The sequence below is a fragment of the Ovis aries genome, chromosome 10 (genome assembly GCF_016772045.2).
Source record: "Ovis aries strain OAR_USU_Benz2616 breed Rambouillet chromosome 10, ARS-UI_Ramb_v3.0, whole genome shotgun sequence".
In the NCBI taxonomy this organism is placed as follows: Eukaryota; Metazoa; Chordata; class Mammalia; order Artiodactyla; family Bovidae; genus Ovis; species Ovis aries.
The window spans coordinates 26,323,913-26,348,144 of record NC_056063.1 but is presented as its reverse complement, the minus strand read 5'-3'; the positions used below and the strand labels follow the sequence as shown (position 1 = coordinate 26,348,144).

Here is a 24,232-nt window from a genome sequence, read left to right as displayed (position 1 = left end):
CTGAGTAATAACTGTCCATCCATAACTAAAGGATGTGTAGAACAAATTTTTATTAGTGTGTCCTAATAAATTTACATAAGCCATTTATATTTTGAAAATTGAGTCAAAATAAACAAAAAGTAAAATTTAGCTCAAGAAACTTATCCAAATTGGTGAAATAGTTTATAGCCACTCAAAAAAAAAAGTAAGAAAATTTTTGAATATTATATTTTAATGGAAATTTTAAATATAATTCTAATAACTGAATGATGAACACTGAGGTAAACATTAAAATATACTTAAATTATAGAAACACAAATGTTATGCTACACTTTGGAAAAACATTTTATCTGAACACTAAAATTGAATTCAAACTTAAATGTTATTCTTAAATAGTAGCTTTAAAATAGTGATGTAATTATTCCTCTATTGTGAATACAGTTTTAAAATATTTATTAATATCTGTATTAATGAGAATTAAGGATAAATATATCATGAAAGGTTTACTGTATTTTTATGCAACTAGTAGGTGCTTTCTTCTCCGTTGTGTGACAAATATAAATCAGGGAAGGAAGATCACTTGGAAAAATCGTTTCATATTTTTAAGGACTGATATTTATAGGGGAAAAAAATAGAGGGGATGTAGTGTTGGTTTTTTTCTGAACAGGCAAAATTGAGTGTCAACAGAATTAAGATCTTTTGTAAATAAAAAGTTAATTGTGAAACAAGTAACCGTACTTTTTCAATTAATTTAAAATATATGTGTTAGATAACTGTTTTTGGAGAGAACATTTTTCTTGGCATGCCTCACAAATAACGGAATGAATCAAATACAAATGGACCAGCTTGTGTTTGATTACTGAAATGATCATAAGCCATAAAACAAATTTCACAAAGGTCACTAATTTGTCACCATGTTTTAAATTTGCTGTTCTGTTTTTCTATTTGGATTAAATATGTCACTGGCAAATCATTCCTCTACTAAGCATGATAAGCCTCTAAGAGATTTTGATAACTTCTTCCACCCCACTTAGTGTGTATTGGTGTAAAAGACAAAAAGCCATGTATGGTTTTGTGAAAATTTATTAGCATGTTTAATAATTGGTAATGGCACCCCACTCCAGTACTCTTGCCTGGAAAATCCCATGGACGGAGGAGCCTGGTAGGCTGCAGTCCATGGGGTCGGTATGAGTCAGACACGACTGAGCAACTTCACTTTCACTTTTCACTTTCATGCATTGGAGAAGGAAATGGCAACCCACTCCAGTGTTCTTGCCTGGAGAATCCCAGGGACAGGGGAGCCTGATGGGCTGCCGTCTATGGGTCGCACAGAGTTGGACACGACTGAAGCGACTTAGCAGCAAGAGCAGCAGCTTTGCTCTGTTTTTCAAGACTTGTCGCTGTTATAATTTTGTTTTAAAAGTTAAATCTAAGGACTTTCCTGGTGGTCCACTGGTTAAGACTCAATACTTCCAATGAAGAAGGCATGGGTTCGTTCCCTGGTTGGGGAGCTAAGATCCCACATGCCGTGCAGACACGACCAAACAATAAATAAGTAAATAAAGATTAAGAAAAATTAAGTTAAATCTAATTTTATTACATGAAAACACCATGAGGGAACAATCAAGCATTATTTCTTACCTATTATTTGCAAACTCTTCTAAAGTACTGTAGACTTGCGAAGCTGTGTAAATCAGAAACTCTGGTGTCTTGTTGTTTACAGTCTAGTAAGAGAGTCGAGGTATAAACATATGATGAAATGGAAAGCTGAGATCTGCCAGAATATAATCAAATATTTAATTGCCAAATTTACAAGCAAGATTGTTCTGGAGAATAATGGCATATGACACAAAACAATCCGAAACATTTGGATGAGCATGTACATTTAAATGAAAGGAATAGCGTATGACTAGGAACGAACAGCACAGGTTTGGGGGACACTCTGAGGGAAACCAAGATTCTAAATAATGCAGTAGGGGTGATGATATTGGAAAGAGGAACACTCCAGGGACCCTGCAGAGGATGATAAAAGGTTTTTTACTTCTGCATAACTGTCACTACAGTTAGGTGTTGGATTAAAAAATGCTAGACCTTTCAAAAATACATCTGAATTTCTGGCAAACTTGTTTAATAGAAATACATAACTGTATCCAATTTGTATAAGAACTGATATAATTATTATTTATTGGTGGACTTGTAGCAAGCACTGAACAAACCACTTTAATGAGAACTATTACTCCCACATAGATAAGAAACTAATACTCAAGACAAGCTGTCATTTACCTAAGTGAGAGGCAAGGCTGGATTTGAAATTATTTCTAACTATTCTGCCTCCTGCTACTGCTGCTTACTTCTCTGTACCATGCACAGGGCCGAACACTAAATGCCTTCCTTGCAACAATTCTATAAGGTAGGTTTATTTATCCCCATTTTATAAATGAACCAAGATTTAGAAAATGTAACAGTGAAATCATAAACTTCATTTTAAATAATACCAGGCATGTAAGTGTTATGTAACATATATCTTTTATATGAAATTTTTTATGTTATTGAAAACATTTACTTTGCAGTAATAGATATAATTTTAAAGATAATTGAAAATTGTACAGTTTAGCATAAAGTTAAGCAAATTCTTTCCTGTGTAATTTCTTATAGTGATCAATTTCTGAAGTCTTATGGGAAATAGTTTTTAATTATTTCTAAAATTATTTAAGCCTATCCACCACAGGAGTAATTATTAAGATGAAAAAATATCTCCTTTCTTCAAGTGGAATAATTGCTTTATAGAATTAAATGTTTCATAAGTAACTTTACAGTTTGCCTAATTAAGATAAAAGTAATTATTTCTGCCCTAAGATTTCTTTAAATTGAGACTAGCTCTACTGGAAAAGGAAGAAAATTCATAAAGGAGTGGAAAGATGCACCAAAAAGCTTATATGCTGTTGCCCCAAAAAAAGTAATAAATACAAAATGAGTCAGGAAAAAAGTTGGTTAAAGAAGCAAAGACAAAGAGTGAAATCGCAGTTCACCCTATTTGCTAATCATGTAGGTCCCAGAGAGCTCATTGAATAAAGTTCTTTTTTGCTTTCTTTCTTTTTGGAACTGATTTCTCTACTCTCCAGCCCTGCCTCATTTAATTGTTCATGATGTTGGAACCACTATTTTTTAGCAAATGTGAATAAAGTGAAAAGGTATAGAAAGTAAAAGCTATAAAAGTGAAGATGTCCTTTAAACTATTTTATCATAAAAGCTTTCCACTTATTTGCTGGAACCACACATCTTCTGTTGACTATGATGGCTACTCCATTTCTTCTAAGGGATTCTTGCCTACAGTAGTAGATATAATGGTCATCTGAGTTAAATTCACCCATTCCAGTCCATTTTAGTTCACTGATTCCTAAAATGTCAATGTTCACTCTTGCCATCTCCTATTTGACCACTTGCAATTTGCCTTGGTTCATGGACCAGACATTCCAGGTTCCTATGCAATATTGTTCTTTACAGCATCGAACTTTACTTCCATCATCCATGACATCCACAACTGGGTGTTGTTTTTGCTTTGGCTCCATCTCTTCATTCTTTCTCGAATTACCTCTCTACTCCTCCAGTAGTGTATTGGGCATCTGCTGACCTGGGGAGTTCCTCTTTCAGTATCATACCTTTTTGCCCTTTCATACTGTTCATGGGGTTCTCAAGGCAAGAATACTGAAGTGGTTTGCCATTCCCTTCTTCAGTTGACCACGTTTTGTCAGAACTCTCCAAAATGACCTGTTTGTCTTGGGTGGCCCTACACAGCATGGCTCATAGTTTCATTGAGTTAGACAAGGCTGTGGTCCATGTGATCAGTTTGGGTAGTTTCCTGTGTTTGTGGTTTTCATTCTGTCTGCCCTCTGATGGGTAAGGATGAGAGGCTTATGGAAGCTTCCTGATGGGATAGACTGACTAAGGGGGAAACTGGGTCTTGTTCTGATGGGTGGGGCCATGTTCAGTAAATCATTAATCCAATTTTCTGGTTATGGGTGGGGTTGTGTTCCCCCCTTCGCTGTTGCTTGACCTGAGACCAAACTATGGTGGAGATAATGAAGATAATCGAACTTCCCTGGTAGCTCAGAGAGTAAACCAGTAAAGTGTCTGCCTACAGTGCGGGAGACCTGGGTTCCATCCCTGGGTCAGGAAGATCCTCTGGAGAAGGAAATGGCAACCCACTCCAGTACTCTTGCCTGGAAAATCCCGTGGACGGAGGAACATAGTAGGCCATGACTGAGCGACTTCACTTCAATGAAGATTTAAGATAATGGTGACCTCCTTCAAAAGGTCCCATGCAGGCACTGCTGCGCTCAGTGACTCTGACCCTCAGTCAGGCCACCGCTGACCCACGCCTCTGCCAGAGACTCCTGGACTCTCATGGCATGTCTGGGTCAGTTTCTTGTGAGGTCACTGCTCCTTTCTCTTGGGTCCTGGTTCCCCCAAGGTTTTGTTTGTGCCCTCCAAGAGTCTGTTTCCACAGTCCTCTGTAAGTTCTGATGGTTCTTTGGAGGGGTTAGTCACAACCTCCTCCAAGAGGGCTTATGCCATACCCAGGTCTGCTGCACCCAGAGCCCCTGTGGCAGGCCACTGCTGACCCATACCTCCACAGGAGACACTCAGACACAGTTCTGGCTCAGTCTCTGTGGGTTGGGCATGCATTTTGTGCCCTTCCCTGGACTGAGCAGCTCAGAAGACCAAATGTTTGGTGAGCACACTGTCCCAAGTGTACCATGCATTTTAATCACTTCCCCAGACCCACCCACTTACTTTCCAGGGTGTGCCGAGTATCTCCTCTGGATAGCTGATCTCAGGCTGTGACCCTCCTGGTGGATGTCAGTCATCCAGGATCTCAGGAAGCTGTGGTTAGCAGTTGGGAGCCTGCTCACAGTTTAGTGGAAGATGCTGGCTCTGGGGCTGAGATTGTAACAAACCCTTGCCTTCCAGCTCTGGCTGTCTCAAGCCTGCCTCTCTGCCTCTGGGCTCAGATCATGAACTCCTTATTGCCAAATTCAAACATGAAGAAAGTAGGGAAAACCACTAGACCATTCAGGTATGACCTAAATCAAATCCCTTATGATTTTACAGTAGAAGTGACAAATAGATTCAAGAGATCAGATCTGATAGAGTGCCTGAAGAACTATGGATGGAGGTTCATGACATTGTACAGGAGGCAGTGATCAAGAACATCCCCAAGAAAATAAATGCAAAAAGGCAAAATGGTTGTCTGAGGAGGCCTTACAAATAGCTGAGAAAAGAAGAGAAGGTAAAGGCAAAGAGGAAAGGAAAGATATAAGCATCTAAAAGTAGAGTTCCAGAGAATAACAAGGAGAGATAAGAAAGCCTTCCTCAGTCATCAACGCAAAGAAATAGAGGAAAACAATAGAATGGAAAAGACTAGAGATCTCTTCAAGAAAATTAGAGCCACCAAAGGAACATTTCATGCAAAGATGGACACAATAAAGGACAGAAATGGTATGGACCTAACAGAAGCAGAAGATGTTAAGAAGAGGTGGCAAGAATACACAGAAAGAGCTTCATGACCCAGATAACCATGATGGTGTGATCACTCACCTAGAGCCAGACATCCTCGAGTGCGAAGTCAAGTGGGCCTTTGGAAGCATCACTATGAACAAAGCTAGTGAAGGTAATGGTATTCCAGTTGAGCTATTTCAAATCCTAAAAGATGATGCTGTAAAAGTGCTGCACTCAATATGCCAGCAAATGTGGAAAACTTCAGCAAAGACCACAGGACTGGAAAAGGTCAGTTTTCATTCCAGTCCCAAAGAAGGGCAATGCCAAAGATTATTCAAACTGCCGCACAATTGCACTTATCTCACACACTAGCAAAGTAATGCTCAAAATTCTCCAAGCCAGGCTTCAACAGTACATGAACCATGAACTTCCAGATGTTCAAGCTGGATTTAGAAAAGACGGAGGAACCAGAGATCAAACTGCCAACATCTGTTGGATCATCGAAAAAGCAAGAGAGTTCCAAAAAACATCTACTTTTACTTTATTGACTACATCAGAGCCTTTGACTGTGTGGATCATAGCAAACTGTGGAAAATTCTTAAAGAGATGGGAATACCAGACCACCTTACCTTCCTCCTGTAAAATCTGTATGCAGGTTAAGAAGCAACAGTTAGAACTGGACATGGAACAAGAGACTGGTTCCAAATCAGGAAAGGAGTATGCCAAGGCTGTATATTGTCACCCTGCTTATTTAATTTATATGCAGAATACACCATGCAAAATGCCAGGCTGAATGAAGCACAAGCTGAAATCAAGATTGCCGGGAGAAATATCAATAACCTCGGATATGCAGATGACACCACCCTTATGGCAGAAAATGAAGAAGAACTAAAGAGCCTCTTAATGAAAGTTAAAGAGAAGAGTGAAAAAGTTGACTTAAAACTCAACATTCAGAAAACTAAGATCATGGTATCTGGTCCCATCACTTCATGGCAACTAGATGGGGAAACAATGGAAACAGTGAGAGACTCTATTTTCTCGGGCTCCAAAATCACTGCAGATGGTGACTGCAGCCATGAAATTAAAAGACACTTTCTCCTTAGAAGAAAAACTATGACCAACCTAGACAACATATTAAAAAACAGAGACATTACTTTACCAACAAAGATCCGCCTAGTCAAAGGTATGGTTTTTCCAGTAGTCATGTATGGATGTGAGAGTTGGAGTATAAAGAAAGCTGAGTGCTGAAGAATTGATGCTTTTGAACTGTGGTGTTGGAGAAGACTCTTGAGAGTCCCTTGGGCTGAAAGGGATCAAAGCAGTTCATCTTAAAGGAAATCAGTCCTGAATATTAATTGGAAGGACTGATTGCTGAAGCTGAAACTCCAATACTTTGGCTACCTGATGTAAAGGACTGACTCATTGGAAAAGACCCTGATGCTGGGAAAGATTGAAGGTGGGAGGAGAAGTGGACAACGGAAGATGAGATGGGTGGATGGCATCAGTGACGCAATGGAGATAAATTTGAGTAGGCTCTGGGAGTTGATGATTCACAAAGAAGCCTGGCGTGCTATAGTCAGTCCATGGAGTCACAAAGAGTCAGACACAACTGCACGACTGAACTGAATGCCTCTTCTGATCTCACTGGGCGACCTCATTGGTAAAGGTAACCCTTAAAAGAAAGAGTTAATAAGACTCCAACGGGGAGACCCTTCCTCTTCAGCTTTTGGTTACAGAAAGCTCAAGAACCAGCTCTATCTCTCTGCTAGATACTCGATGACTATATTTGTTCCTCTTCCTTTAGTGGAGATTCAAAATTTACGAGCATTGTAAATAAGTATTTTGTAAGGATTGAGCCGTTTCTTGGACACCACACCTAAAGTAGCTGCTCTTGTGTCTTCCAAAAGCATAGAGAACCTGACCAGATGCTTACAGGCTTATTTTTGTCATCTCATTTTCACATGAAAAACTATCCCTTAAAGACTCAAAACCACTGTATTCCTTACAATACCAAAAAAACAGGCTCATAAGGAGCATTGGTGCACCCGAAAAGCAAAAGAATAACATTTTTGTCCTCAAAAAAACTGCTTTCCCTGAAGAAAGCAAAATGCAAATTAGAGAATCAAATAAAACATACAGTACTCGATTAGGAGACTTTTCACTCAACAATAATGAATAAAAAGGAAATATAAGCCATCAGATATGATTAATTACTCTTAAGGACAGAGTGATATTTTCTTGAATGATTTGTTCTGCCCTTTATCAAATAGACATCTGTCTACCTTCAAATTTACAGTATAAATATATCTCTTTAAAATTACTGGGCGACATCACTTTGGCTTTTCAAAGGTCACCTTGAATAAGGGTTTTCTTGTGCAGTGTATTTTATAGGTTTTACTTTTCATGCACTAGGATTAAGATTATACTGTAATACTATAACCAACTGATACTACCTTTTTCTCTTTTTTTGATTAAAAAATGTAAATTAGGAGCAAACAAGATGAAAAGTTCAACAGATTGTCACTGCAGTAAACAATACAAGGGAAATGGAAGGGAGAGGGTAGCATAAGCTACCCATGGAACCATCCTGAAGAGTAGCACCATTAAGAGAAAGTTAGACTTAACTCTGATTAAAGTAAGAAACCTGAAATGGAAACAAAATTTTAAGCAAAAAGTTTACTTTCCTACCCACTTTCTTCTTCATGCCTTTAAGGTGTTTGATTTGGCTGCTAACAAAGCTTTTCTCGTTATGAAGTATGGCTTGTGCAGTCTACATGTGTGTGCCTGCTCAGCTGCACAGTTGTGTCTGGCTCTTTGTGACCGCATGGACTGTAGCCCACCAGGCTCCTCTGTCCATGAAATTTTCCAGGCAAGAAGACTGAAGCAAGTTGCCATTTCCTACTCCAGGTAATCTTCCCGACCAGGTTAATAATATTCACTTTTTTTTTTTTTTTCATTTAAAGCTTCATTAAATTTAATTGGAAGCCTAGTTTAATTCATATACATTCATCAATCACTGTCTCCCTCTCTGTAAATCCAAAATGTTTCAGAGAGTGTCTCAAAAATCATCATTCACAGTAACTACTCCCCACTGGTATGCTTGGGAACAAATGACATGGACAGACGTTGGAATGCATCCCCAGTGTTGTATTTGGAATAGTATATTTCTTTTCAGGTTCAGTAATGCAGGGAGAGGGAACAAACTAGCCTGACTTGAAAACCCTGGACCAAAGTCTAGAATTTGGCTTTGTAAACTGACTTTACAGTGTCAGAATGTGAGGGTACACTTTTCAAAGACAGGAAGGATGCATTTTTCAGAAGTATCACCAATCACTTTGTCATTTAAGTCACCAAATATAATACAGCCTCAGGTCAGAGAGGATGTAAAAGTGTCAGAGAAATGAAACTTTGGTAGAAGTGCTTAGTAATACATAGGAGGGTCAGAACAGTACTAACAGCTAGACATATGTCAAATTTATCTATGTTGATTTATACTTTAGAGTGAATGTGTGTACATACACATAACATTGATGTCATATAGATCACTAGGAATTGACTCAGTAGCACACCAGACATGTTAAGTAAAAGGTTGATGATTTTTCTTAACAGAGGAGGACTAAGTGCCAATAAATACAGAATTTGTTTTTCCAACATACTTTGTAGTCATGTTTCATTGGCATAGTCATGCTTGTGTACTGGCACATCTATTTATATGGTAAATTGTTTCCCCCATTTTTATTAAAGAGAATTTGTCTCATCTCTTTCCTTTTTAACACTGACCAAAAAAGCTATAAATTTATTTACATTATGAAATGGACTGAAAGCTGCACAAAGATAGAAATCATGTCTTTATATTCATCTATGGAGAAAGAAATGGCAACCCATTCCAGTATTCTTGCCTAGAGAATCCCATGGACAGAGGAGCCTGGTGAGCTACAGTCCATGGGGTCACACAGAGTCAGACACGACTGAAGTCGGACATTACTTTCAGAGTAATATCCTCAAGTTTGTTCATTTCATGGTTGCTCTCTCTACTTACTGTTAGAGGCAGTGTGGTGTGAGCTAGGAAGTCGGCTGGAGTGAGGACAGATACTTCTGCCACCTACTGGTTGCTTAATCTTGGGCGCTCCATTCACCTTCCTGCACCTCCATTTCTTCACTTGTAAAATGAGTTCACTTATCTCAAACGGAATTTTATGGAGAGTAAATGACTTAATACATACACAATACTTAGAAAAGTACCTGGGATACCATAATCTCTCAGTAAATACTGGCCCTTCTGTAAGTATTATTATTTTAGGAACTTATTCCATTCTGGAGTTAGATTACACTACAGTGACAGGACCTTCAAATCTCAATTCAACACAAGTAAGGTTTATTTCTCCTTCATGCTACATGTTCAGTCTGGGACAATAGGGAAGCTCTGCACATTGAAGTCACTCAGGATGGAAAATGATGGAGACTCCACATCAGTGCTTGTTTTCTTGCTGGCTACAACAAAGGGAGGGGAACACAATAAATTTTCACTGACTCTTAAAACTTTTGTCTGGAAGTGACTTACATCTGACATTTTATTTCCAAACAGATGGAGGAATGCCATCTACAGTGTGTTTGGAGGAGGAGAGGGTAACAATTTTTAACTATTAGTCTGTTAGCATTTATGTTTTTGGTCGATCTTGACAGAATTAGGTCATGCCCAGAAACCTTGAGCTCAAGTGATCACCACCGGTTCTCTAGCCAAGCCAAAATTCAGTTCTGATTGTATTTTGTGTGTATGTTTAGCAAAATATTCTTTTGTTCCTTTTACTCTTTTGTCTGCTCCACTGGATAGTTTTTGTTATCAGATATCAAGTAACCAATTAACTGTTCAGTTATGCCTTACCAGGTAAATTCATTTTTCCTTCTAGCTTATGAAGGTGATTGATTCCTGGCTGGGGTGAGGGGGTGGGAAGGGGGGGATATCCTTTTTAAGAAAATTGAGTGCATTCTAATAAGTCTAAAATGCAACTATCAGAAATTTCCTGGAAAAAAATGATGATTCCTGAACCCTATTTGTGCTAAAATAACACCAAATTCCAATTAGTGAACACTGTTACATTGATAGTGACCTTAATTATCATAATACAACCTAACTGGGAATCTTCCCTTCATTAATTACTGGCTCTTTACCTCCTCTTTTCTGGCAATTATGTACTATACTTGTAAAATCACAATCATGAATAAAATGTATATATAATGCTCAGTGTTTCTACAAGTCAGTCTTGAAAGGCAAAACAAAGCTATAAGCACCAAAATAAATAAATATTGGGAAACAGTACGTATGATAGCACATTCATCCTCCCAGCTGACATCATTAGAGGGATCACACGTGAGATCATAGCTGCTATAAACTTGCACATACAAGTGAAATTTCAGTGCAGGATGACTACCTGTACAACCATGAGAGTGATGGCACAGTGGGTCCTCTGTGTGTCCACCTGACTGCTCTTCAAGTGCAGGAAATCTAAATGAGCTCTCCTTCAAGAAAAGACGTGCTCGTTGACCTTATGTAAAGTATTAAAACAATCTCTTAGAGTGCTCAAAACTTAGTGACCTAAATAGGTACATCCCAGAGTAAAAATTTTTGATGTTGCTTGCAAATTATTAATCACATCTAGGGTTAAAACTTATTGAAAACTTAGAGTAGTTTTAAAATTTTTTTAATTAATTATATTTTAATTAAAAATCAAAAATTTGAATTAAAAATTTAAAAATTAGAGTAGTCTCTATTATCTTTTTTCCTGGAATAGTTCACATGTTACAGAAGAATATAGCTAAACGCATCTGTTGAAATATTAAATAAGAGGTGTGGTAGAGGAGTGATTTAGTTAAAGGGTCAATAATACATATTCAATTTCAGTGGGAAAGCAGGGTAAATAACGTGTGAGTTAGAATAAAAGGAAAGGAATATATCTTATGCATATTAATCTGCTATAATATATCTTCAACACCAAGAACATTGCCTAATACAGGATAAGTACTCAGTAAATATATTTTTGAATAAAAACATTGAAGAAAGGAGAGAACGAAATAAGTGAATATTGATTTTAATGGGTGATACTGTTTGCTCAGAGTTGAAAGCACAACTCTGAATACCTATCTTGTACTCACACTATCTTTAAATTGTAAACAGGAAAACAAGCATGATTCAAAAGAAACAAAACTTTGGGGTTTTTTAAAGAGTTTATATCTATTCAAATATTTAAAATCCTTCAAATGATCAAAGACTGGACTCTCAGTAATATCAAGATAATTTCCACATAGAAAATAGGGACAATACCAGAAGAACAAATCAGAGAACAAATATCTAAATTTTCTCAATTCCCACTTCCCTCAAAAAAAAAAAAAAGATAATAGATTTTAGATTTTAGAAACTACAGGTAAAAACGTTTTTATTATTGTGGTCTATTCAGATCCTCTGCCAGTTTTTCAATCAGGTTGTTTGGTGTTTTTGTTGTTGTTTTGTGTTTTACAAGTTCATGATACATTTTGGATATTAGCCTCTCATCAGATATAAGATTCCCTAGTATTTTTTTTTCTGATTTGGTAGACTGCCTTTTCATTTTATTGATTTTTTTCTATGCAGAAACTTTTTAGTTTGATTTAGTTCCACTTGTTTGTTTTTATTATTGCCTTTGCTTTCGATGTGTGCTAAGTCACTTCAGTCGTATCCAACTCTTTCTGACCCTATGAACTGCAGCCCTCCAGCTTCCCCTGTCTGTGACAATTCTCTAGGCAGGAATACTGGAGTGGGTTGCCTTGTCTTTCTCCAAGGGATCTCCCTGACCCAAGGATCAAACCCATGTCTCTTATGTCCCCTACACTGCCAGGCAAGTTCTTTACTACTAGTGCCACCAGGGGATCTTTTGATACCAAATTCAAAAACTCACTGCCAAGACAGATGTCAAGGAGCTCACTGCCAAGACATATGTCAAGGAGCTCACTGCCTGTGTTTCCTTCTAAGAGTTTTGTGGTTTCAGGTCTTACATTTTAAAGCCTTTGACTCATTTTTAGTTAATTTTTACGTATCATGTAAGATTGGTCTAGTTTTATTCTTTTGCATGTGGCTGTTCGGTTTTCCCAACACCATTTTTCGAAGAGACTGTCCTTTCTCCATTGTGTATTCTTGGCTCCTTGGCCATAAGAGATAGATAAATATGTTGATATATTTATGGGCTCTCTATTCTGTTTCATTAAGTTGTGTGTCTGTTTTTATGTCAATATCATACTGGCTTGGTTCGTATAGGTTTGTAATATAGTTTGAAGTCAGGAAGCATGATGCTTCCAGCCTCTGTCAGGATTGCTTTGTCTATTTGGGCCATTTGTGGTTCCATACAAATCTTAGGATTCTATGTTCTATTTCTGTGAAAAATACAATTGTAATTTTGATGGAGATTGCATTGAATCTGTAGATTGCTTTGGAAAATATGAACATTTCAACAGAATCAATTCTTTCAATCTGTGAGCATGGAATATAATTCTTTTTTTTTTTTTGTCTCTACTTCAGTTTCTTTCTTCAGTATCTTTATTATACAGGTCTTTCACCTCTTTGATTAATTTTATTCCTAGGTATTATTTTTGACATAGTTGTGAATGGGGTTTTTCTTAATTTCTCTTTCTGATAGTTCATTAACTATAGTCATTTTTAACATATGTCTTTGTATAGCTTTTTAGTGTTGCTCTAATTAGGTTGCTCAGTAATTCAGTTCAGTTTGACTCTTTGCGACCCCATGGACCACAGCATGCCACGCCTCCCTGTTCATCACCAACGCCTGGAGTCTACTCAAACTCATCTCCATTGAGTCAGTGATGCCATACAATCATCTCATCTTCTGCTGTCCCTTTCTCCTCCAGCCTTCAATCTTTCCCAAAATCAGGGTCTTTTCAAATGAGTCAACTCTTCATATCAGGTTGCCAAAATATTAGAGGTTCAGCTTCAACATCAGTCCTTCCAATGAACACTCAGGACTGATCTCCTTTAGGATGGACTTGTTGGATCTCTTTACACCACAGTTCCAAAGCATCAATCTTTCAGTGCTCAGCTTTCTTTATAGTCCAACTCTCACATCCATACATGACTACAGGAAAAACCATAGCCTTGATGAGACGGGCCTCTGTTGGTAAAGTAATGTCTCTGCTTTTTAATATGCTGTCTAGATTGGTCATAACTTTCCTTCCAAGGAGTAAGCATCTTTTAATTTTATGACTGCAGTCACCATCTGTAGTGATTTTGGAGCCCAGAAAAATAAGGTCTGTCATTGTTTCCATTGTTTCCCCATCTGTTTGCCATGAAGTGGTGGGACCAGATGCTGTGATCTTAGTTTTTTGAATGTTGAGCTTTAAGCCAACTTTTTCACTTTCATCAAGAGGCTCTTTAGTTCTTCACTTTCTGCCATAAGGGTGGTGTCATCTGTGTATCTGAGGTTATTGATATTTCTCCCGGAAGTCTTGATTCCAGCTTGTGCTTCCTCCAGCCCAGCGTTTCTCATGATGGACTCTGCATAGAAGTTAAATAAGCAGGGTGACAATATACAGCCTTGACGTACTCCTTTTCCTAATTGGAACCAGTCATTGTTCCGTGTCCAGTTCTAACTGTTGCTTCTTGACCTGTGTACAGATTTCTCAAGAGGCAGGTCAGGTGGTCTGGTATTCCCAATTCTTTCAGAACTTTCCACAGTTTCTTGTGATCCACATAGTCAAAGGCTTTGGCATAGTCAATAAAACAGGAATAAATATTTTTCTGGAACTCTCTTGCTTTTTTGATGATCCAGCAGGTATTAGCAATTTGATTTCTGATTCCTCTGTCTTTTCTAAAACCAGTCTGAACATCTGGAAGTTCATGGTTCACGTATTGTTGAAGCTTGGCTTGGAGAATTTTGAGCATTACTTTACTAGCGTGTGAGATGAGTGCAATTGTGCAGTAGTCTGAACATTCTTTGGCATTGCCTTTCTTTGGGAATGGAATGAAAGCTGACTTTTTCCAGTCCTGTGGCCACTGCTGTTTTCTCCACACTTGCTGGCATATTGAGTGCAGCACTTTCACAGAATCATCTTCCAGGATTTGAGGTAGCTCAACTGGAATTCCATCACCTCCACTAGCTTTGTTTGTAGTGATGCTTCCTAAGGCCCCCTTGACTTCACATTCCAGGATGTCTGGCTCTAGGTGAGTGATCACACCATCATGATTATCTGGGTCATGAAGATCTTTTTTGTACTGTTCTTCTGTGTATTCTTGCCACCTCTTCTTAATATCTTCTGCATCTGTTAGGTCCATACCCTTTCCCTCCTTTATTGAGCCCATCTTTGCATGAAATGTTCCCTTGGTAACTCTAATTTTCTTGAGAAGATCTCTAGTCTTTCCCATTCTATTGTTTTCCTCTATTTCTTTGCATTGATCGCTGAGGAAGGCTTTCTTATCTCTCCTTGCTATTCTTTGGAACTCTGCATTCAGATGGATATATCTTTCCTTTTCTCCTTTGCTTTTCACTTCTGTTCTTTTCACAGCTATTTGTAAGGCCTCCTCAGACAGCCATTTTGCTTTTTTGCATTTCATTTTATTGGGGATGGTCTTAATCCCTGCCTCCTGTATAATATCCTGAACCTCCATCCATAGCTCAATAATTAGGTTGCTCTAATTGTTACATTATATCTACATAGCTCATCACAGTCTACTGGTGCTGTCATTTTACAAGTCCAAGTGAAGTATAGAAATTTTTACCTCAGTGTGTGTGTGTGTGCACCCAGTTGTATCAGACTCTTTGCCACCCCATGATCTGTAGCTCACCAGGCTCCTCTGTCCGTGAAATTCTCCAATCAAGAATATGGAGTTGGTTGCCATTTCCTTCAGGAGATCTTCATGATTCCGGGGTGAAACTCATATTCTTTGTGTCTCCTGCTTTGGGAGGCAGGTTCTTTACCAGCTGAGCCATCGGTAAAACCCTTATATCACTTTACCCTCCCTCATTTATATTTCTTTTAAACATTACCTCTGTACACAATTCAGGCACAACTGCCACATCAGGCAGTGTTGTAATTTTTGCTTCAACAGCAAAATTGTGTTGTCAATTCTGAGAACACTTGAGGAAAAGTAAAGCCTGTTCTTGCTTCCCTTGTGTTTATGATTGCCATTAGCCATTCTTTTAGACTAGTCCTGAGGCTGGCAAATTCTTTTTCATTTTCTGAAAATATTTTCATTTCTTCTTTATTCCTAAAGCGTGTTTGTAGGATTCTGGGTTGATGTTTCTTTTAGCACATAGCAAAAACTTTACACTTCCCCATACTTGACCACCATAGCTTTGAATGTGAAATATGCTGTCATTCTAATTGCTTACCTCTATAGATGAGATGTCATTTTTCTCTGGCTGCCTTTTACATTTTCCTATGTCCTTATTTTTCAGAACTTTAATTACAGTATGTCTTAGCATATATTTCTTTGGGTTTACTATGTTTCTGTGGGTTTATTATATTCACTCAGCTTCCTAAATCTATATACATTTATGTTGTGTTTTTCTTTTTTTCAAATTTGGGACGTATTCAGCCATTATTTCTTCAGACTCTATTTTAGTCCTGCTTTCTTTCTCTTCTCCTTCCAGGACTCCAATAACACAAATGTTAGATGTTGTAATCCACAATCTCTGAGGCTCTGTTCAATTTTTTTCAGTCTCTACTTACTCTCTACTGTTCAGATTGGTTAATTTCTATTGTTCTGTCTTCTGGTTAACTAAATTTTTTTTTCTTCTGTCCCCTTCATTCTTCTGTTAAACCCATCTACTAAGGTTTTTATTTTTTTTTCACTATATTTAATCGTTCTTAAATTTCCATTTGGTACCTCTTTACATCATCTGTTTTATTTATTTATTTATTTATTTATTTATTTTGCTGGAACTGTTTGCTGAGTCTTTCTCTATTTTTTTCTTTCAAGTATGTTCCTAATTACTCACTGAAGCCTAGCCTTTTTCATCATGGCTGGTTTAAAATCCTTGTCAGGAAATTCTAATATCCTTGTCATCTCAGCATTGGCATCTATTGATGATCTTTTTACATTCCATTTGAGATCTTCCAGATTCATGGTATAACAAGTAATCTGAAATTGAAACAAGATGTTTTAAATTATTATTTTCTGAGATATTTTTATCTTATTTAACTCTTCTATTTTAGTTGACTTTCTCTTACATTGCTCCACCAGGGCAGGTGGGGAGAACAGCCTCTTCACTACCAGGTGGAGATAGCAATCTAGGTTCCCCACTTCCCTTCCATTGACATCTAGGGAGTGGGCAACTCTTTATTACTGCTTGCCAGCAGTGGGAGTTCCAGCTCCCCACATGGTGTCCACTATTGGGGGGTGGCCTCATTGCTTTCCGTTAGTAGTAGAAGTCCTGACTCTACTGTGCCTCCTTCCAATATCATCCCATAGGAAAGAGAGAAGGATGCCTCATTCTGTCCATAGGGGAAGAAAATGCAGGCTCTCTACATGTTCTCCACTGACTCCTTGAGGGTGGGGCACCTGGTCAGCAACCAGCAGAGATGAGAGTCCTGGCTCCTTATTTCATTTTCTCTGATATCACCACCCCAGTGCGGATGTGAGGGCGCCCCATTATACCATCATGAGGTTTCAGATCTACACTCCCCACTCATCCTTTGCTAGTGTGTAGGTCTCTAGGGGACATAGCTTCTCTGTGGTGTTTGGTTGGAGTACAGTGATTGTCATCAAGTTTCCTGTCTTCCTAGGATGCCCTTTTCTTCATCTTTCTCCTAGAGAAACATGCTTTTATGGGGCTTTTCCTTTTTTTTTTTTTTTTTTTGTCTGTAGCTGTTGTCCTGTCTGGATTGCTAGCTTCTTTGCCTCCAAATCTAGGGTATCTAAGACAAAAACCAGGGAGGAACTCACCACTTTGTTGTTCTCAGGCCCTGTGGTCCTTAACCTGTCTGCGTTCCATGCTCCATTCAGAATTTTGTTATGTTTGTTTTGTATATATGTATCATCCAATTTATTTTTAAGTTATATTTAATTGGAGGAATAAAGTATATCTGTGGTTAGAAATTGGCGAAAAGATCAGATATCAGGTTTCTGCATATGAAATTGGTTACTTAAATTTAACATACTTTTAAGGAAAATCATTATAGCAAGTGGTCTTCCTCAAACTATTAGAATTAATTTGCGTTTGTAGGGATAGAAATTAGCCTATTTTAAATTAATGACAGAGGTACACTATTTGTAATAATTAATCAACAGGTAATCCTTATTTTGACAAAATAATATATGCTTAAAAACAAGTATATTAAGATAGAATTTAAATGATTATAATTTTAATGTTTTTATGTATCCCTTATATTGATATGTCCTTTTACAATTAAGTTACAGAAAAAATCAAATAGCTATAAAATGTAAAATTTTTGTTTTCAATGACTATAATTTTCTGCAGATTTTCAAAGTAACAAAAATTGTCTTAAATTAATTCATTGAGTGCTTATTAAAAACGTAATATGTGCCAGACATTGTGCTAGAGAGATAATGATGAGCAAATTTGTATAGTTTCTGCCTTAATCAAGCACAGTGTTCTCGTATAATAAAATATCAAAATAAAAACTGAAATTGAACCTTCTGTGAAAGCATTTTATATGTTTTTATAAATGGTGATGCTCAGGAAAGTCAGAATGTTGGTATTATCTTTTGAGTATATGTCACCAAGAATTATACAGAGAGAAACAGACTTTTCAAGCAGCAGCATTCATCACTGTTTACAAAACTAAATTGAACTTAAAAGTGATATTGTAAAATGTTCCATCAATATGCAACAAATATATTTCAGTTGTTTTCTCTAATATCACGTAGATTTTTAATATTGGTTTAAAGTGTAACATAGTTTAGACAGTGTTACCCAATGATGGCCATGATTGTTAATGGTTTATGTTAGCTGAAAGCTGTAAAATCATCCAAGGATTCTGTGAGCATTAGAATAATAATTTACCAAGACGATTACCACATACTGAAATTTTTTGTAGCTCTAATTCAGTGTTATTAATAATGGATAAAATTGCACTTTTCTCAGGTTGCTGTGGGCAGTAGGGAATTATTTCAATGAATATTTCAGCACATTATTTTAATCATTGTTCTACCAAATCCAAGTGGGCAATATTTTATAGTTCTTAATTCAGTTACTAAGAAACCATGGTCATTAAATTGCAAACTATTTGTAGTGAGGTCTATCCTGTGATTTACAAGCCTTGTTAAAAACAGTGTAAAAGAATGCAAACTGTGCCATTAATACTTGTAATTTGATGCTGCATTTGTTCTAAACTCCCAGTGATTAATGTTTTTAGTGAAAGAAGGAACATTGTAAGGAAAGCAGACCTGAATGTTATAATGCCTAAAATATGAGAATGTTACTATTTTAAGTTTGTTCGTTTGCAGAGAAAACATAAGTATACAAATGCAGTTATAAAACAGACATATCTCAAAAGTTACCTTAATTTTCCAATGAGACTAAAGAAATAAAGATGTAATTGTATTTGTTATTAAGCATTAGATTTACCATAATATATAGTGCCATTCACATTCTTGATGGGTTGAATGTGTGAAAGTCGCTCAGTCATGTCCGACTCATAGCAGCCCCATGGACTATAAAGTCCATGGAACTCTCCAGGCCAGAATACTGGTGTGGATAACCTTTTGCTTCTCCAGGGGATCTTCCCAACCCCGAGATTGAACCCAGGTCTCCAGATAATATTTAATCCTAATAAAAAGAAAGTGTGCAAAGCTTTTAAATTTTATTGTGTAAACAGTCTGTTAATTCATATAACTTGAAAAAGTACATTTCCAGTTATACAAAATTATTAATAATCATTCTTGTTTTTCATATTCCCATTCTTAGCCAATTGCATGATTTCTGGCGTTTGGATTACTGGGAAGATGATCTTCGTCGAAGGAGACGGTTTGTCCGTAATGCATTTGGCTCCACTCATGCTGAAGCATTGCTCAAAGCTGCGATTGAGTACGGTGAGTATCGGTGCCTCTTACACAGGAATGCTCCTCGATGTGAGGTGACTGTGATTGATAGTTCTTTTTCCTTTCAGTACCTTTTCAGGTTCTCCATGTCATAAGTCAAAAATGTTACATTCTACTTTATTGTGAAGCATCATTTAGGTTACACTTAATTAACCCAGTATTTCTCCCTTTTGATGTATGTTAGGCTTTTCAGCTTCTTTGTAATAGATTAGGAAGACTTTACATAATTGGTTATTACCCACCATCTTCTCCCACAGCCTAAAACAAGAGTAAAGTCATTTTCCTTTTCAACATGTTTCAAACTTTGGCCTTTCAGATTTTTTTCACTTAAAAAAATTTACTATTGTAACTGTGTATTCAAATTTATATATTTTTATGTGTAATTTGTGTGGGTATGTGTACATACATACACTGTGTGAGTATACATGAAATATATATACAAACATGTGGACCGTTATGTATATACACATATACCTGCACATGCTTGAGTATTTAACTGAAATAAATATCTTATTAATAATCTCACTACATGGCATTCTCTATTTTAACCCTATTCTATTCTATCATTTTCAGTCTAATAAAATAAATAATGCCTCTGTATGCCCATGTAAGTTCACAATCCTCCAACTGCAAATAAAGTTTGAAAAATACCATCCTATATTAAAGATAGCATGAGCTATCACACTACAGTAGAATTGCATCCTAAATTGTCCTTTATAAAATGTGCAATAAATAGTAAATATCAAAATATTTTTTGTAATTTAATAAAAATGCTGCTACTTTAGATTTCTGTCCACCAAACAGTGTACATAGGGCTATTCTGTCTGTGCACCTAATTTTAAATAGCCTAAGAAATTTAAGTTTGATTGATCGTGTCACAATTTTCTAAACCACATACCCTCAGAAAATACCATAATTGAATACTGTCTATATATTTTTTTATTAACTACTTTTATTCTCACAGTCACTTGATTTTTTTTTTATTTGAGAGTAATAAGTGAGCCATGGGGCTTCCCAGGTGGCTCAGTGGTAAAAACGAGGATTCTATCCCTGGTTCAGAAGATCCTCTGGAATGGGAGATGGCAACTCTCTCCAGTATTCTTGCCTGGAAAATCCCATGGCCAGAGAAGCCTGATGGGCTACAGTCTGTGGGGCCACAAAAGAGTTGAACATTACTTAGTGACAAAACAGCACCAATACACACTAGTGAGCCATGTGTTTTAAAATTTACCAGAATAATATGTAGCAGAGGATGCCACTCATGTTCTGATAGATTAGAGAAAATATGTAACCTTAATAGAAAGAAAATGTACACAGCTTTGAAAATTTACTATATAAATAGTTTATGAATTGATACAGTTTACTGAGGATCAAAACAAAAATAAATATGTGAGGATTCCAGGCTCCTCTGTCCATGGAGTTCTCCAGGCAAGAATACTGGAGTGGGTAGCCATTCCCTTCTCCAGGGGACCTTTCTGACCCAGAGATTGAACCCCAGTCTCCTGCACTGCAGGCAGATTCTTTACAGTCTGAGCCACCAGGGAAGTCCCAAAACTATTACACCTAAAATAATACTATACAGTAAAAGTAACTACAGGAGAGACAGTGCTAAAAAAAAAATAATACATATATATATATAATATTTGACTTGTACTGTAGGTGATTTCTTTTAATCAACTCAAAAAAAAAAATCGCCTAAGGATTCTGATACCTAAGGAATTAACACCAACTTAAAATGAGTTGTTACCTTTATGTCCTACAAAAGAAATTCTTTAAAATATCTACTTAAAATGCATGCTTTATAATATGAACTTAAAATTTTTTAAACTTCATTTTATATATATCCATTTAGGCATTTTCATCAATTCATGTTGAATTCAGCTCATTTAAAATTAGAAACTTCTGAACACAATATATAATAGAAGTTGGGCTGGTGTAATACTATTAGTGACACTGAGTTGCCAATACCACATTTGTTTGGATTCACATTATACCACATTTGTCATTCCACAGGTTGCTTGTAGGAAAGGTTTGTTAGAAAAATATTTATTTTGCTTCTCTATAAAAATGGATGCCTTATTGTGTATGTTCAATTTGTAAAATGTCTCTTTTGCTAAACCAATGTCAAACCTTATCAGAAATAAACTTATTTTTTTTATTAACACCTTTTTAAGATTGACTGTCATGTATTTTAGTAATATAGTAACCACTATTAATGTATCTAAACTAAAATATAAAATTCTGATTTTTAAATAGATGAATGATATAAATGATAGTAAACATCTGTGTAATATAAATGTGTCTTAAAATATATAGTGATTGAAGAGGGCTTCCCAGGTGGCGCTAGTGGTAAAGAACCTCCTGGCCAATGTAGGAGACATAAGAGACGAAGGTTTGATCCCTGGGACAGGAAATCTCCTGGAGGAGGGCCTGGCAACCTACTCCAGTGTCGTTGCCTGGAGAATCCCATGGACAGAGGAGCATGGTGAGCTACACAGTCCATGGGGTCGCAGAGAGTCAGACGCAACTGAAGCGACTTAGCACAGCATGACACAGTTGTTTATGAATTTTGAATAGTAGATCATTGGAAATAATTAGAACCTATTATCCCTCCTGAGTTGGATTCTTTGATAAAAGGAAGGTAGGGTATGTTTTTAAGTTATGCATCCACATGTATGCCATGAAGCATTCAAGACATCTACATGGTGCCCATGCCAGGTTTACTTTGTAGTCACTCCTGGAGGTAAGGTAGAGTGTGCTATGCTGTGGTCAGTCGCCTCAGTCGTGTCCAACTCTTTGTGATCCCATGGACTGTAGCCCGCCAGGCTCTCTGTCCATGGGTTTCTCCAGGCATTGAACCTGTGGGATCTTCCCAACCCAGGGATTGAACCCATGGTTCCTGCATCTCCTGCATTGCAGGCAGACTCTTTTACCACTGAGCCACCTGGGAAGCCCCTAGGATGGGTAGTAGAAGACAAAAAAGAACTCAAACAATTCTACTTCCAGAAACAGTTCTAGAACACTCATCTTCAACTTCACATCGGAGGACTTTAGGAAGTGGGTAGAGGGTAGGGAGTAAGATGAAGTATGGAGGTTGTGAAGAGGTGAGTGAAAAGTTCTCCCTGGAGTGATCTGTACCTAGAAGTAGAAAGAGGAATTACATATGGCCAGGAACATAGTCCTATATCTTCTCCCAAATACTTTTGTGCCTTCTAACCTATGTATAAAGTATTTCTTCAGAAGAAATAGGAAGTAAGTGTCAGTAATTATTACAAAGCACTTCATTCAATGAAAATAGATGTTGAAAGACTTAATTGAAAACATATTTTGTATATTTTAGAGAAAGCTTTTGTATTCACATTTCCCCAGAACATTCATAAAAGCTAACAAAACTCAGACCATCATCTGGCCACTCTGCCTGCCATTAAACATTTAAATGTGTTTTAAGTACCTTAAAGTCTGGCAGTGTGTAGACTAACATCCAAATGATTTAATGTTTTGGTTTGTATAGATGTAGATGAAGGGTATAAATATAGCACAAACCTACAAATTTTGAGAGAGCTTTTAGAACAAATTGAAATTCAGTTATTTCTTTTTCTGTGTTAAATAATTGCAGTATTTCAGTTCTGTCTTGAAAGTTAAACATTAAATGCACAGAGAAACTCTGCTGTAATCTATAGTCAGTTTTTTTTTTTTTCTGTTCATCTACATTGTGGCAACAAAGTTGTTTTAGGAACAACAGAATATTTTATGACTGGAATGTTAAGTGTGGCTAGAAGTATTTGAATCAGTGATCTAAGTTTTCAGAATGTTAACCAAGTTGTATAAGCTGAAAGAATAACCTAAAACTATTTAAATAAAAAATATTTACATGGCCATCAAAGCAGTCCCTGAGATTGATCACTGGTCATGTCTCTCTGTTCATGTGGTACACTATGTTTCAAGAATGTGAGCCTATGTTAATATAATAGAAGTGAAACTGAATTTGCGGAGTTAATGTTTTAATAAATATGTTTTGAATGACTATACTTTTTCTTCAATTCAAACATTTCAGATTAAATTATAGTTACACTTTCATGTGCTGGGCAGAAACAGCTGCAATTTAAATTACATGACATATTTTTAGGTAATTTATTTGGAGCCACAAAACGAATACATTAGCAATACTTTCTTTTAAATGAACAAATAATCAGAATTGGATATATTTTCAAAGAGAATTATTTCATATTTACTTTGAAAAGTGTTCTCTTCCATTTCATTATTGAAACTTTTGGTTGACCTTTTTCAGTTGGAAAACATCCTTAGCACTGATGGAGTTTTTCATGCTTCTTAGTAATACTAATAAGTTGAATAATTTATGAGGTTGTCATGTGCAAAAGATTTGGTGTGATTTGATATACTTTCAGCCTCTGGTGTTGGAATGTGATTAATAAAAACCTAGAGGCATGTAATTTTTTTCCTGATGTTTAATGTTCTAATTTCATATGTACTCAATGTGCTATTTCAGTATTTTCTAATACTAAAAATCTCATTCAAGTGCAAATTTAATTGATTACCAGGAATTTTGCAGACCATAGCAATGGAAGAATATAAGGAAAATATTTTAAACTATAAATTCATCTTTTGATCTGCTGGACTTTCTTCTTCAGGACATATTAGCTAATAAGCAAATGATTGAAATAGGAGTGTTCTATGTATTGCTTGTATATT

At 36.7% G+C, this 24,232-nt stretch overlaps 1 protein-coding gene across 8 annotated transcripts in view; it reads left to right on the top strand.

Annotated features, from left to right (window-relative positions):
• The window catches only part of NBEA (neurobeachin), a 666,092-nt gene that overhangs the window by 380,171 nt on the left and 261,689 nt on the right, over positions 1-24,232 (top strand). For all 8 annotated transcript variants that reach the window (XM_060394443.1, XM_060394442.1, XM_060394441.1 and 5 more), the window contains one exon: positions 19,389-19,513. In XM_060394443.1, the coding sequence (XP_060250426.1) occupies positions 19,389-19,513 (125 nt within the window). The remainder of the gene's footprint in view (positions 1-19,388; positions 19,514-24,232) is intronic.